Source organism: Hyposmocoma kahamanoa, unplaced genomic scaffold (genome assembly GCF_003589595.1).
Source record: "Hyposmocoma kahamanoa isolate Upper Pololo Valley unplaced genomic scaffold, ASM358959v1 218, whole genome shotgun sequence".
Lineage (NCBI taxonomy): Eukaryota > Metazoa > Arthropoda > Insecta > Lepidoptera > Cosmopterigidae > Hyposmocoma > Hyposmocoma kahamanoa.
This window is the reverse complement of record NW_020653739.1, coordinates 837024-853566: the sequence shown is the minus strand read 5'-3', so window position 1 is coordinate 853566 and position 16543 is coordinate 837024. Positions and strand designations below refer to the sequence as shown.

The 16543-nt window shown below is 35.0% G+C and overlaps 2 protein-coding genes across 4 annotated transcripts; both read left to right on the top strand.

Annotated features, from left to right (window-relative positions):
• The first annotated feature begins 4654 nt into the window (after nt 1-4654).
• LOC113227828 (zinc finger protein 501-like) lies at nt 4655-6662 on the top strand. Its single transcript, XM_026460866.1, has one exon. The coding sequence runs from the start codon at nt 4902-4904 to the stop codon at nt 6135-6137; it is 1236 nt and encodes a 411-aa protein (XP_026316651.1). The 5' UTR covers nt 4655-4901; the 3' UTR covers nt 6138-6662.
• A 3293-nt stretch (nt 6663-9955) lies between these two features.
• On the top strand, nt 9956-16537 carry LOC113227829. Of its 3 annotated transcripts, none has more exons than XM_026460870.1 (8): nt 9956-9995; nt 10849-10962; nt 11059-11244; nt 11329-11505; nt 11755-11869; nt 12479-12643; nt 13500-13665; nt 14672-16537. In XM_026460870.1, the coding sequence occupies exons 2-6, from the start codon at nt 10954-10956 to the stop codon at nt 12640-12642; spliced, it is 651 nt and encodes a 216-aa protein (XP_026316655.1). In that variant the 5' UTR covers nt 9956-9995; nt 10849-10953; the 3' UTR covers nt 12643; nt 13500-13665; nt 14672-16537. The 3 variants fall into 3 exon arrangements, with proteins under 3 accessions (XP_026316655.1, XP_026316654.1, XP_026316653.1); XM_026460869.1 differs by having other exon boundaries at nt 11047-11244; XM_026460868.1 differs by lacking the exon at nt 9956-9995 and adding an exon at nt 10117-10249 and having other exon boundaries at nt 11047-11244.
• Nucleotides 16538-16543: the final 6 nt, after the last annotated feature.

Genomic DNA, 16543 nt, shown 5'->3' with positions numbered 1-16543 from the left:
GTTTCCTTCATTTTTTTGTTGCAATGGCTGATCTGTGTGATGGTATTGCTGAACCGGGCTATTAGTATTACCAATTTTTGGCATTTTGGATCGACATAAGGGACACTTCCAACTGCTTTTGTGCTCTTTTGTCATTGTGTATACTTTCGCTCGCCCGATCACAGCGCCGCTCTCGCCCGCAAAATAGATACCTGGTACATATTCAAATGTCGAATTGACTGAGATGGTGCGACTTTACGCAATAAGTGGTGATAGTGTGAGACGAGCGATTAGAATGTTCGGAGAAATGTTCCCAAATCGGCCGCTGCCAAATTATCGGGTGATGCTTGCTGCGACTCAAAGACTGCGCGATTATCGCCAGTTCGATGAGCCTATAAATGCTGAAGGTCGTGGCAATGTCGTGGCAAATCAGCGTGGACCTGCAGGAGCGCATCTTGGACTATTTTGAAGAGGAGCCGCGCGCTAGCACACGGGAGGCAGGACGCCACTTCAATGTCTCGCACATGACAGTGTGGAACCTTCTAATGTGTTTGTGCTAAACAATTTAAAACGAAATTTACGACGCCGTGCTAGACTATCATTGTGCAAAACGGTGGACATTTCGAACAATTGCTCCGTACCACGTAAGTGTAAATAAACTGTAAATAACTAAAACATCATTGTAAATAATTTAATTTCACATTTTTAACTACGCCAAAAACCTCAATTCTTATTAAATAATAACTAGTTACTAAATCATAAACTTATTAGTACGTAAAACATTTCGATGATGGTTCCTAAGTAAAAAAATAATTAACCTAAGCTAAAACGTAATCATTTCGATAACAGCTTTTTTCATTATAACATAAATGAGTTAGTGAGTAACTTAGTTTTTATTTTCTTGAGAAATGAGGTGCTTTGTCGGCCCGAAAAAGTAGGAAGGGAGATGTGAAATCAACCATTGTTATTGTGTGTAGGAGTGTGCGACTCGCGTCGCCGCCGGCGTCGCTTGGTATGTTCCACTTTGGACTCGAAATCAAGCGTAAAGGGGATCGTTTTATTCCTATGTGCACTCCAAAACAAATATGTTGATTTATTTTTTGATTTATCCCATATCCTAATTTTATTTTAGTCTATGTTAAGTTGTAACATGATTTTCTACGACGTGTATGAATATGTCCCACTTTCAAATTTACAGCCTGTATATCGATCAATATAACAAAAAAAAAAACAAAATCATATAATCGAAAAATTCTTTTATTAGTTATGTAAAGTGTAACAAAAAACTATTAAATTAAAATATAAATTTTTACTACACTATTTCATGTATATACAAAAACCTAATTACAGTAAACAGAAAAAACATAAATTATTATTTTCGGGGCGGAAGAAAATTTTAAACTGCTTTTCGAAGCACAATTTTTGATAATGGATTGGACTTTTGAAATAGTATATTTTATTTTATTTTAATAATTTTTTTTCTTTCACTTTATACAGAGTGTTTTTTTTAGTTAGTCAAATTTAAGAAAATGTTATACATTGGGAATGAAATTTTTAATAAATTAAATTTGTCCAACTTTGCTGTCCCGATATTTTTCTTCGGGTACAATGAAGTCATCCTTTTAAGAAACTGAGTCTATTAGCATTAAAAAAATTTATGGAATTTGATCAAATTCTGCTGCCCCGATTTTTTCATCCCATACAATGAAATGATCCCTTCCTACCTCTGAGTCGATCAGCACTAAACAAAATTTTGATCAATTTTATTAATTATTATGGACAACACACGCTTGACTAAAAAAAATTATGAAATCAAAAATTATGCATGGTTCCTAATACAGTTTTCTTGTATCTTCTATGGTTTCAGATTTCCCCAATTGTCCCATTAAAAAAACACTCTGTATAAAGTGAAACAAAAAAAAATTACTAAATATAATAAAATATACTATTTCAAAAGTCCAATCTATTATCCAAAATTGTGATTCGAAAAGCAGTTTAAAATTTTCTTCCGTTCCGAAAATAATAATTTATGTTTTTTCTGTTTACTGTAATTAGGTTTTTGTACATACATGAAATAGTGTAGTAAAAATTTATATTTTAATTTAATCGTTTTTTGTTACACTTTATATAACTAATAAAAGATTTTTTCGATTATATGATTTTGTTTTTTTTTGTTATATTAATCGATATATAATAAGGGTCGTATTCCAGAACTCTACTCAATACTCAAGTCAGGACTTGAGTATTGCAGGGAGCACTGAAAATCATACTCAAGTCCTTGCCATTAGGGTCGTATTTCCAGTGCTTGAAATCATACTCAAGTCTGCTCAAATCCTGACTTGAGCATTGAGTAGAGTTCTGGAATACGACCCTGAGAAACCATTTCCTAGATGGGTGTTTAACGATGATTTTTCATATCAGAGTGCTAAGATTTTTTTTAATAAACACCTCGTCTGTGTTGTCGATGTAGCGTAGTGTCTGAGTAAAATCATGTCGATGTAACATGTTGTCGGAGTAGCGTGGTGTCTGAGTAAAATAATGTCGAAGTAACGTAATGTCTGAGTAAAATCATGTCGGTGTAACATGTAGTCGGAGTCGCGTGTGTCGAAGTTCAGTTTTAGAGTCGAGATTATGGCGTACGTACGATTTGAGATTGAAAAACCTTTCTTCCGATTTTTCTTCCGTTAACATAATATATAAATATTTATAAATTAGATATATAGGATCGAATAAGAGGTAATAGAATAAACTCAGCACACTTAAAGCAATGTATGTTTTATATTCCAATGACAACATAAGTTACAAGGTTACTATGGAAACGATCTTTATGGTAGGCACAAAACACAATAAATAACACAATAAAGGCTTCATGCCTTATATACGGGACATATTACTTCAGCCGCGTATTTATCGCTAGATGAACTGAACAGCATTGAATCTTCACTATTCGTTTGCGCGATCTATTAATGGCAATTTTTGGTGGAAACAGAGAGATATGAAACTAAAAAAATTTTGGTCAATTTTATTGATTTATATGGACAGCTCACACTTGATCAAATAATTGACTATGCCATTATAATTTTATTCAATTGAAATATGATATTGAGATAGTTTTATTACTTTATTTATAGCAGTTATATTATCTGTATATATTATGTGCCAACGCCTGCCCTTTATATTATGGCAATAGAGCACTAAAAACGTTTGCTTTTTTAATTTAATCAGGCACTTTGTAAAATTTTCAATCGCTTATATTATTTAACTATGTAGATAAGAAGCGTATAGCTTTAATTCGTGAAAGAAGCAAATAAGTAGCAATTGTTGGTAATATATACTTCTGGAAAATCTGCTCTCTTCATGCTGAACAAAGTGGCGACCAGCCATCCTGATATCAGAATGGCTGGTCAATTTAAATTTCTCAGAATATATCAAAGGTAGCAATTATTTAGAAAAGGTAGCAAATAGGTAGCAATTCTTGAATATATACTCAGTGCCAAATGCCACAGGCGACCATCTATCCTGACGGTCACCATAATTGGTTAATGGGAGTCCGGTGAATATAATTGTTATGTGGTCCTGTCTCTTGTAACGTAGTGGTTAATGCTCTTCTTCCATTCTCTATGTTATTGCTTCTTGATTATAAGTTCCGTTTTATATAAAAACAAGTTAAAACACCGTATTTGGCTGAAATGGTAAACTCGAAAAGCCAAGAATTTTTTTAAATTTTTTTTTACATAACTGACATGCCAATGACACTGGCAAGCTGTGTTGCCAATTTATGGAGAACTCCCCAAATTGCGGGGAATTTTAGTAATTTTCAACGCGATTAGTAAATTTGTGAGGATTAGCGCTATGTGAAGATTTTTATCATTTTGTTTAATCAATCGATTGCTGATGGATCGCTAGTTTGATTGTTACTGATTATAACACTGTGATGAACGATATCAAGATTTTTTGAACATGTCACGTCACTCGCATTATTAGCCGATTAAGCAGAATTATTATCAGAGCAGTTGGATCTGCGTATTGAGTTCGCGGTCCTCTCTCCCGTTTGGACCGATCTACAGTATGAAAAAAAAAGAAATCACCTATTGCTAAACAAAGCCGAGCAGTTGGTACGTCCACATCACAACTTGCCACTTATCATCATTAAATATAGGTGTAAACTTAATTTACTCGATGATTATTTCTGACCTTAACATAGTGTCACCAAATGCGCAAGAAATGATTACGTTACTTTATTTTATAAGGCTAAAAATTATTTGCGTGTTTTTTCAGACTGATTTATGTTGAATCTCATTAAAATAAATAAATGATGACGGTCATCTCATTTTATAATTTGCTGTACATTTTATTTAAACATTTTACATTCTGTTCACATTTACAGCAAACGTAATAGATGGTTTCATTTCGAGTTTAATAATTCCTTGGTATATTTTGATGCGGCGTATTCATAATAAATAGTGAGAACTCGGCATGTGTGGAATTTGTGGGGAAAATGAAATTTGCTCTCCCTATATTTAGAGATTTTAACCGTGAATTTTGGGGATTTTTAACAAATGGCATTGACAACGCTGCTGGCGAGGCGAAATTTTAAAAAGACAGCATTCACCAAGCAAAAAATGTAATTTATAGAAACAACAGCTAATGCTTACACGATATTATTGTAGGGTTCAGATAATTTTGTATAGATTTTTATTGATAATTTATTTAGTTACCAAATTATAGGAAAATATTCTTCTTTGTAATGGTTATACGGAATTTATTATTCAGGATGACAACACTGTGAAGCAAAATGGTGGAGTGGGTGTCGTCCTGAATAATATAAAAGCAGTGTTTTAGTTTAAGAGCGGGCAGTTTTTTTGTGAAAATCGAAGAGATAATAAACAACAGTTGTGATTCGGTGAGGGTTTTTATACATTATGAACTTTAAGAAGGAGGGAGGTGAATTAGAAAACAACCCTATGGGTTTACTAAAAAATGTCCACCTCAAACAAGAGCCAGTTGATGTTACGGAAGAAAACATTACAGAAAAGCTGGACCTGTTTGCAAATCACGAAATCAAGGAAGAGATGGTCATAGGGCCAGTGGTATTACAACCTCCTGCTGTGGTTAAAGCAAAATGTGTGCAAATTGGTGTTGCAGAACATATTACTAAGGAGCGGGATTTGCATGCAAACAAAATCAAAGAAGAATTGGTCATAGGACCTGTGGTGTTGCAGTCTACAGATTTAGTTCAAGCAAAATGTGTGCAGAAAAAATCTGATGGGTTGAATGTTGATACCCAACCATACAAATGTGATATTTGCACTGAATATTTTATAAGCAAATTTCAACTTAAGTGTCATTTAAAAACTCATGGAAAGAAACCGTATTTATGTCACATTTGCAATAAATGGTTTACATCAAAAAGTAAACTCAAAATTCATACTATGTTCCATACTGGAGAGAAACCGTGCAAGTGTGATATTTGCTATAAATGTTTTACAACAAAACAAGAACTTAAGACTCATATAATGATTCATACTGGAGAGAAACCATTCAAGTGTAATATTTGCAATAAATGTTTTACAACTAAATCTCAACTTACACGTCACTTAAATGTCCATGCTGGAGAGAAATTATACAAATGTGAACACTGTAACAAAACTTTTGGCTATAAATTAAGTTATGTTACGCATTTAAGGACGCATACTGGAGAGAAATTATACAAATGTGAACACTGTAACAAAACTTTTGGCTATAAATTAAGTTATGATACGCATTTAAGGACGCATACTGGAGAGAAACCGTTCAAATGTGACCACTGTAACAAAGTTTTTGCATTTAATTCAAGTTTTAATAACCATTTAAAGATTCATACTGGAGAGAAACCATACATTTGTGATATTTGCAATAAATGTTTTACAACAAAAGCACGACTTAAGCATCATTTACAGGTTCATATTGGTAAGAAACAGTTCAAATGTGATCTCTGTAGCAAATTTTTTGTTCGTAAAGGAGATTGTAAAACACATTTAAAAACTCACACTGGAGAGAAACCATACGTTTGTGATATTTGCAATAAATGTTATACAAGAAAACATGATCATGACAAACATAAAATTAAATGTCATATAATAGCCCATATTGATGGGGAAATATCTAATTGTGACTAACATCAAACAACTATGGGAAAACTATACATACCTTCACTATCAAATACTACAATAATTGCTATATGATAATGAGTGCAAAGATTAAATGAAAACTGTCAATATACGATTAGAATGCTTATTTACAAAGCATATTCATAAATGGTTCTTTGGGAGACTGACAAATTGGAATAAAACCAACTCAAGAAATCAACGGAATTCAAAATGCAAAAATGTATAACTTTCATATTGATAAACTGCTCATACAGAAAAGCAACGATTATGATGCAAACATTTTAGAATTCGTATATAAAATTATGGGTCTATCCAGATGTTCCAGACGGCCCAGATGTCAAAATTTCACACATTTGAGGCAAGACACAAATAATATGTTAGCCCTTTTAAGTCCCCATTGGAATAAACCACACGTTTACTATTAAATTTATTATCAAATGGACTGGTGTCATGATTTATTCAAAATAAAGTGTTAATAATCAGCTTTGTATTTTAATAATCAAAAACCCACAGGTTTAGTTTCTTTTTATAATATCAAGTGATGGGACAAACAAGTTGTGCGCCTGATGGTAAGCTACACGCCGCCTGCCCATAACAGTTGCAGAGCCACTCAGAGCTTTAAATCGCGAAGATCTGAGGAGCACTGCCACTGCGCTCGTCACCCTGAGACATAAGTTGACAAGTCTTACGTGCCTATAATTCCACCAGCATCCTCACCCTTCAAAACCGGAACACAGTAATGCTGACATTACTGCTTGGCGGTAGAAATAGGTAAGGGTAAGACATGTACAGAATTAGGGTCATATTCATGTAAAAGGTACATTTACAGGTAATTTTTATTGTGGTTAAAAATGTAATTAAAAACAATAATATTATTTTATACCATTAAAATAAGGTTAAAATTATATACTGCAGGTATTTTTATATCTAAAAGTATTGATTTACCCTAGAATTTTAATAAATTATAAGTTATTACAATGATTTAAATCCGGAAAAATAGTTTCATTTTCTATGTGTAACACTCGCGAAAACCTAAGAACTCGATATTGTAATAGTTTTACTTTCTATGAAATTTTAAATGTCACATCCCCGGGTGTCTAACTCAACGGACCATTACAGCTGCCGGTTAGCTATGAAATTCATGAAGTTGAAATATTATGACTATAATATTAATATAGTTGTTGTTGAACTGCCTCTGTGGCCGAACGGTTACCATGCCACTGCCATGACTGCCACGCAGAGGTCCCAGGTTCGATTCCCGGGCCGGGAGAAATATATGTATGGCCTACATTTATTTCTCTCTTGAGTTTGGGTGTAATTTGTGGTTGTCTATGTGTGTGTCCATGGCACCAGCAACACAGGGTTTCCCTAGTGCAATATGTAGTCAAATCGCGACAGAGGGAAAATGACTTTTAAAAAGTAATTATAAAATAATTCAGTACAGAGTACTAAAAAAACCGACCTCAAAAGTACAAGTTACGTCTATCTGCTAAGTTTTATTGAAATATCCTAGTTCGCCACTTTAAAGGACTTGACACTGGAGATAATAAAAATCGGTTCTCACTACTCAAAGTATATGGAGAGAAAAACGCCTTGAATAGGAGAAATAGCAAAATCAACCATGAAAATAATTGCTCCTTAGTAAAATTTAGGCGCTTTTTATAAAAAGGAATCTTCATGCGTGAACAGCCACCCTCAGAGGTGGATGATTTTCCTCAAAATGAAATGGGACCACTATGGAAGTACCCCCTTTCCAACAAAAAAAAGGATCATGATAATCGGTTCACAAATACCGGAGTTATCGCGTAACATACATACAAAAAGAAACACAGTCGAATTGAGAACCTCCTCCTTTTTTGAAGTCGGTTAATAAAAAACGAACAATTCGTTTGATGGTCGATATAAGACTGATTTATTTTAATTCAATATTCTTACTGCTAAGCGCCTTATCTACTATAGACATGCAACTACGCAGTTTTGGGCGCAGGTGCATTTATGATGACCATGCTATCTCTATAGGAGTGAGACTGTGTAACTTCTCCCTCCTTCAGTTCGAAATCATCCGAAAAACAAATTTTTTGGAGGATGATTGCGACTTTTGCGAAAACTGCATATGGAAACGAAATATTTGTATAAAATATAAGAAAGAAAACCTATGATTAATATTACATATAAGACAATGGTTCCTATGCTAACACTCCGTATCCACTACACTAACGCTTGGCACTTCATTGTTTTTCAACGCATACGATATTATTTTTAAATTAGTCAGGTCAACTCCATTTAATTTTACAGGATTGATGTTCCTTTGGATATCAGTCTTCAGGTTTGCAGGGAGCTTTGCTAAAGGAAGTTGTAGATATAGTAATTTTTCTCCTTTTAAGGTATGTTCTCGTAAACAATGGTTCGCTATTTTGTATTCACATTTGTCGTCTATCGTGAGCAGGTTTGTACCAGAAAGAGTGTAATGTAGAATTTTATTGGCACAGGGCACCTTGTGAGGTCAACTGCGAACTTCGTGTATATTACCCATCTGTTCAAATGCAGTGGCTCTACCTTTATTTCTTCAAGTTCTATTGGAATCTGTGCACAGGCAGGAAACATCATTCGAATATCTCATCAAATCCAGAATACAGGTATCTTCAACAGGAACTATTGTCTGCGTTTCGTCACACAGAAACATTCCATCTTCGACGGCTTTGCACGGCGTGGATAACGAGTTAGCTTTCAACCCCTTTGCAATAAGGTAAGGGTATTTAGGTAAAATAATTAAGGTAAGGTTTGTTTCAGGGTTGGTGATTGGTAAGGGAACAATTTTGTAATAAAAGTAGGTATCTTTTCTAATTAAAGGTATTTCCATTACAAATATAATTTCATAATTCTTAACATATGATTTTAATACAATTGACTGCTCAATTTTTATTATATTTTCTGGAGTTGAAGGCAATACGAGCTTGTCCGTTCTCTCTATAAGCTTTAGTATCCTTATAAGTTCCTGAGTATTAACAACAAATTGATGTAATATTCCGATTCTACTAAACGCTATAATATTTTCAATCTCATTCAATTTAGCATAAACCATCTGAAAATTATGTAAAAACAAATTGTAAGCTTGTATTATTTTATTGATATAAGAGGTCTTTGAAATTTCATTGATTTCTTTACTAATCTTATTAACTGCAGCATCTAACAAACAAACAAAAAATAACAGAGACCTACTGATATTGGAGTGAGAACGGACCAGTCTATTTAATTCCTTGTAACTATTTATATTTAAATCTAAATTTTCTCTTATAATTATTACAGTTTCGATGAATATCTCGTCGAAACTATCGACGCGACGATAGTGTAAACGCGGTGTCACACGTGAATACGAAAAAGCAATTCAAGATAAAATCGCTACGATATCGTAACGGTTTGATTACATCTAACCGTTTACACATGTATGTCGTGCATCGCATCGCTATTCGCATCGCCTATCGCACGAATGTGATTGTGAGAACGCGACAGGGTGGAGACCCGCTCACAGATTTAAAAACCCTGGAGACATTCGTTTTAATGTTTATAGAGGTAGTTTGTTGTTGGTTTCAAAACGAATTCGTAGGAATTTAAAATTAAGGATATATGGTTAAAATATAAGTGAAAATAATTGGATATGTTATGTTTTAAGTTAACCTACCAGTGTGATGAATGATTTTAGTTTTAATATCAATTTATTAACGTGCCTAAATGTCTTTTCTTTTTGCTAAAATACTTTGTAAACGGTATTTTTCTACTGTCATTGTCAAAATTATTATACTGTCATCATTGTTTATTTATATGAGTCTGAGCGAGTTTTTCTCTTGCTTTATTTTTTCGCCGTCATAGGTACGGAAATATATTATTTATTTTTTGGTATTCCGGTTAAAGAGGTATTAAATACCATTGGCGACTTCGCCTTTACTTTACTTATGATTTTTATAAGAATACTGACACTGACTCAAGCCTATCCGCCATGAAGACATATAATAATAAAAATATCTTGCTATTTTGTTAGAAAGTACATGACCTGGTCACACTTCTCAAGATATTTCCTAGAAATAATTGGACTATGGCATGGACGGAGAGCTCTCAGTTTAAAGGTAGATTTTATAGCAACATCCAACCATCAATACAAGTGAAACCGTGGTTCTCTAAACTAAAACTGAGCAGAATGGCTGCACGCATTTTGACTCGTATGAGATTAGGTCACGTATGTACTCCTGTTCACCTTGCGAGATTCAATATAGTTGTTGACAATGTGTGTGACTGCAGTGAAATTGGTGATTTAAATCACTTTTTTTTAAATTGCCCAAAACTTTATCGTTCTTCTCTTATCCAGAATCGTATCCAATCCCAAGTGCCTCATCCGACTTCCATCTATCTTTTGTTGTTGTCCAATTACTCTTCTATATATGTTTTTTATCTAAATTTATTTTAGAAAATAATATAAAGATTTAACAGCTGAAATAATAATATAATATTTATTCTATATTTATACCATGTTTATTTACATCTCATAATTCCTCGCCTGATCCCTTTTGCACTTTTTCTCCAACTTTCAAATGCCATATCAAAGTTAGTCAAAACATTTTGTAAGTGGCTAAAACGCTTACCACGAAAGACCAAGAGAAATAAGAAAAAATAAAAAAGCTTATGTATTGATTTTTTAATTTTCATGTCCACAATACTCGTTCAATAGCAGAACCTACTGAAAGAAACAATTGGAAGAAAAATAGTATTGGAATTTAAATCCTAAAAAGGCACCGCCAATTGGAACATAAGTGAAAAGAAGCAAAGTAATACCATGAGCAAAGTGAGTTTTCCATTATTGTTTACATTTTATTCATGATTTTCTTGGGCTTGTAAATATACGAATTTGTTGTGGAGCAATTTATAGAAAATTCCGCAGCCTAGAGTATCGCCCCAGCAGCGCGAGGCCATGCTGGCCTTTATGATGGCCCATGAGGATCTGGCAAGAGGCCGTGTCACGGGGCCTGATGCAGTGCGGCACAAGGCCAAACTCTTGCAAGAGATGACCACAACATTAAATTCAATTGGGTCTGGGGCCACCAAAACCCCTGATAAATGGTTGAAGGTGCGCTTGTACTGTGTATGTAACTACATATTATCTAAAGAACAACATGATGAAATTTTTTAAAATAATTGTAAACTGTTTTAGTGCTGGATGGACTGGCGATGTGATGTAAAAGCGAAAGCTTTAAAAATAAAAAAGTATTGTGAGGGCTCTGGAGGTGGGCCAGGCCCTTCACCTCTCACCCAGATTGAGGAGACCCTCCTCCAATTTTGTGGGATTGAAATGGTGCTTGGGGTGGAGGACGTTCAGGACCCATTGGAGGTAACTAAAGAACCTTTATCTGAAAGAGTGTGGATTGCATTGCGTGTAAAAGATAACTTGTGTCATCATTGGTTATAGTAGAAAACGGGGTAGTACTAATATTATAATTCATGGGTACATTTCCAATACTAATTACATGTCTAATACTGCATACCTTATATTACTAACTTATTACACAAGTGTTTGAATAGTCTTTGGCTATGTTATTGGAAACTCCCTAAATTTGATCTAAAACACTTGTATATATAGGTTACAGACATGATTCCTCCAACAGAGGTGAATGAAAAAATAACCGATCCCTCTGCATACGTAGAGGTGGAAGTGATAGATGAGGGCTTGGGAGAACGGCACCATAAAGCGAAAAGTATGTATATAAATGTATTATGCTAACTATATACTATTAGCTGCTTCCATGGCTGAAGGGTTACCATATTGGCCTGGCACGCAAAGGTCCTAGGTTCGAAGGGCCGTGAGAAATATTTGTATGGTCCTCATTTATTTCTCCCGTGAATGTGGGTGTTATTCGTGGTTGTGTATGTTGTGTGTCTATGGCATCCACGGCAAGAACAATTTAACAATTTTATTTTTTGCCTGGGGAGTTGCTTATGCTTGATAATAATACTGCAATTCATATCATTAACATGCATTTATGCTACTGGCATACATAAGGGGACCAAGACCAAATCTTTGTTTAGTAATGGGTATGGCTGATAGTAGGTCATTGTATTCATCTTTATGATTACTTTTGCTGTAGGGAAAACCCCTAAATATAGAATATATATCGCCCGTTTGCCAGAACAACGTGTTATCTCCAAAACAACGAGATATATAGACAATACGTTGTTCTGGCAAACGGGCGATATTTATTCTTAATATATATATAATTCTATGTTGTAATATAATAATACAATATAAATATAACATAATAATAACATATAATTTTTAAAATGTTTTGTGGATGACGCACTGCAAGACTCATTAGATAGGCAGGCGATTGCCTTAGAGCACGTAGCTGGAGGATTGGCTGAAGTGGCCTCATCAATAAAATTAGGCCTGCAAGAGGTTGCCGCTGCTCTTAGAGCAGTCGCAACTGCAGTGGAGCAGCAGAACATGACTGCCATGGCCGAAGACGACTAAGGTAAAATGTTTATTGATTATTTCACAGGGATAGTGATGTCGGAGACTCAGTCTTTTAAGGTATATTAAAAATCTACTACTTTTTTTGTTGACTATCATGCACTACTAAGGCGCTAGTCTTTGTAAAAACAAACGACTCTGAGTCTGTTAGTATAATGACTAAGTCTTAAAAAAACTCGAACCTTTAGTCTTAATTTTAGAGTCGAGTCCTGTAAAATGGAGTCGTGTCTTTTTAATAGGCTTTCAAAGACTGAGTCTCTATCATGATTACACAAGACTTTTAATGGTTTTAAATTAAGTGATGCTACTCAGCCTGTACAAGGAAATATAAGTTGTAATGTTTTTATAATCTGTTTATTAACTAGTTCTTATAAGGAGCCCCCTCTGAAACAGTTAAATGTTTTGTTCTATTTCTTGTTGAGATGGGCTACTTTCTTGCGTCTCACTTCCTTGCGTCTCAGCATTCTCGGCATGTGCCCCTAACCCGCCCAGAACATTGTGCAAAACAGCACATGCGTTAATAATTTGGCCTGTTTTTTTTGGAGAATATGCTAGGTCGCGATGCTTATGCAAACATCTGAAACGGTTTTGTAGAACTCCAAAACATCTTTCGATGGAGTTCCGAGCCTAAAAATAAAAAAAAATGTAGTCTAGACAATATATTATAATTAATAAAAATAACAATTCGCACAAGTATTTTACCAAAATATGCATTCGTGTGTATTTTGCAACCTGGCTGCCATTAGGCGTCATTAGCCATAGCTCCAGTGGGTAGCCGGAATCACCTGAGAAATACCTTATTTGTACATGTTATTTTGGTTTACATTTTTTTACTGAGTTATATATTATTATTACAGGTGCATACCAAGAAGCCAGTTGGCGGAAGTATTTTCATTTGGTCTCGAACTATGACTGCCTTCCAAATGAAGGCATCGTGGGAACTGCCAGGATATTTAGCTAATATATTTAATATGAGCAAGTCATAGTCATACACCTGAAGAAAAATAGCACTTATCAAAGACGGTAAATTTAAGTACATGACAAACATGACAAATTATAATATTAATAATTATTAGTTGCGATAAATCGTGCGCCAATTGGGCAAGTGAAACTTATATCGTGGTCAAAGTCAAAGGTTATTAATTTTTAGACTATTTGTGGAAAATGTCACTTATGTGGTTTTGCCTTTAAACAGACGATATGATGAGTGCTGAGAAAGGGGCGACTGGTACTGACTACATGGCCTGGGGCGGCCAAAACTGCAAATCCACCACTGCGTAGAAATAAAAAAGGTCTCCCAAAGTGACTATTGTCACTCAGTGGGCGCTGAAGAGTCCTAGGGGGCAGTAGGGGCGTCGAAAGCAATTGGGGGCCGGGGGGGGGGTGGCGGGGGTTGATGCTGTCCAGTGGGTGCTACCCCATTTGAAAAAACCTACAAAAACTACACTACAAGAGAATTTTTTTCTTATGATTTTTGTGTTAAGTTAGTATAAAAAATACGTGTTTTCAATTAGATTTGTGGTGGTGGACGTTGATTTTATGGAAATTTAATTTAATGGAAATCCGCGTAATTCTCGCGCATGCTTGCAAATGCTCGCGCATTCCGCAGAAGTTTTTGGTTCGTGTCAAGTTTGTACTTTACACAATTGGCCATAAAGTTCATTATACTATGTACAATATCGTTACGAAAATTCGCTTCCATTCCGTACCACCGCGAAATAAATTGAGCCTAAGTGGGCGGTGAGCTAAAATTATTGATCATGAACTAAAATTATTTCTAAACTTTGACAAATAGATGGCATTGTCCGTTACAAACTAATATAAAAATTAACGCTTGCTAATACGGGTAGATGGCGCTAATCCTAATCAAAATAAATAAATTAGGCGGCACTGTCCATAAAATCTCGATGATAAAATCTGTGCAATAAGCGCCATCTAGTTGATTCAATGTTATCACTAAAATTTAGAGTACCTAGCTTTGTTAAATTGCACATTGACAATGTAAAACAATATAATTACTTTGGTACAGGTCGCGACATCTGGCGTACCAATAGGTATTAAACACCTGATTGCCGACTATGCTGTCTTGTCACGTCTTAAATCGCTATTAGCAGTCTTGAGTTATTAGTCCATGACAAAGAAAGGAATGTTACCTACACCAGAGATAAGTATGTACATAAAGTATTATATAGGCTTAGAGTAATGTATTGTGAGAAACTGGGGCCCAAACCAGGCCTCTGTCGCTCGCACAAGGTTACGCGATAAGTGCGTACCGTTGAGTGTACCGATGTCGGCACAAGCGCTCATACAAGTCTCTCATTTATGAGCATTCGTCTCCGCACGACTGCACGCGGCAGGCAACGTTATTTTGACCTCTCTGAGCGCCTGATTACGATTCCTGTTTCCTTGTAGTAAGCGCTTGGTGTCATTAGTAAGATTTATAGAAGTATTTTCGATTTTGTGTGAGAGTGATGTATCTGTTACGTAGTAACCTATAGCGTATGCGGAGGCAAAAGTAACAAGGGCCAATAGAAACATTGTCTATAGTTCGAAAACGGACAGACGATTTTACGCGTGTGTGCTTGTACTTACTCTTCAGACACTTTCCGTCTTGTATTTAGTCGAGCGCCGGCAGCGCGTGGTGCGTTCGACTGTTAAAGGTCATTTTCTATTTCGATGTGTTCAAGGTAAGAATATATTGATTTGTAACACAAATTATTGTACTTTTAACGAAGAATTTATATGTGTAATATGGTAACTAAGTTTCATATGAAAGATTGTGGTAATATTACTGTGTGTATGTATTTTACAGTAGTTTTGAAGATAATGAATATTCTTTTTTAATACGTGCTCTGGTGCAGTTGTAACACATGTCCCGGTATCAATTGTGACGTTACAATTGATCCACTGTTACAGTTGACCCTGTGAACATTTTTTCAATAATATTTCTTATTGTTTTATAAATCGACCTAATACAAATATTAAAGTTTTAAGATGTATAACAAATAAACTGTTTATTTACTTATTAGTATAGTTCTTTGCACAGGACAAACGTAAAGAAAACACGCCTTTTAATTACAGCATATTATTTTAAAAAAGTGCAGATTGATTTGGACATTGTGAAAATGCTCATGTATCATGAGAATATTGATCATGATACTTGAGCATCATCATGACCAAAAAAGGTTCTATACCCGAACATGAGAATATTGATGTTATTGCCCACTCATATTTTGCCGCAAACCACCTACTCCCTGCACATCCTACCCTTTCTAGAACCTCATTCATCAAGTACTTGGGTGTTATTGTGGATGACACTCTTAGCTTTCGCCAGCACATTAATGCTGTATCAAACAGAGCCCGTAAATTAACCAACATTTTTAAAAGCCTTAGACATGTTGGTGATCCCCGAGTTGTTAGAATGGTCTATCTGGCACTATGCCAATCTATTTTGATGTATTGCATCACTGTGTAGGGTGGAGCGCCTACATCAGCCCTGCTTCCTCTCGAAAGTGCACATATTTGAGTATTAATCTTAATACTCAAAGTGTGTCATTTCCTTCCACGACTTTATCCAACTAGTGAGCTCTATAAGCACTGTAAAGTCCTAACTGTCCGCCAATTGTTTATCTTGAATGTCACTCTGTTCAAACACTCAATTATTTTTCGATCCAACCTACAATAATAAAAGAATGAAACACACTGTGTGCTCCTCAGTAACTTTCGGTACTAAATTCGCAGGTAAATTCTTCTGTTTCCTCGGAAGTTATTTATATAATAAATTAAACAATATATTTGCCTTCTATCCTCTTAACTAAAAATGAATGTAAGACTAAAATTACAAAGTGGTTACTCAGTCTTGATTATCAGTCCACTGAAGATCTCCTAGCTATTCAAAATA

Bases quoted from the DNA above. Each gene is read 5' to 3' on its own strand.
- LOC113227828 (XM_026460866.1), top strand. From the start codon at position 4,902: ATGAACTTTAAGAAGGAGGGAGGTGAATTAGAAAACAACCCTATGGGT.
- LOC113227829 (XM_026460869.1), top strand. The intron at 11,506-11,754 runs GTAACTAAAGAA...TTGTATATATAG, and splicing joins ACGTTCAGGACCCATTGGAG to GTTACAGACATGATTCCTCC. The intron at 11,870-12,478 runs GTATGTATATAA...ACGCACTGCAAG, and splicing joins ACGGCACCATAAAGCGAAAA to ACTCATTAGATAGGCAGGCG.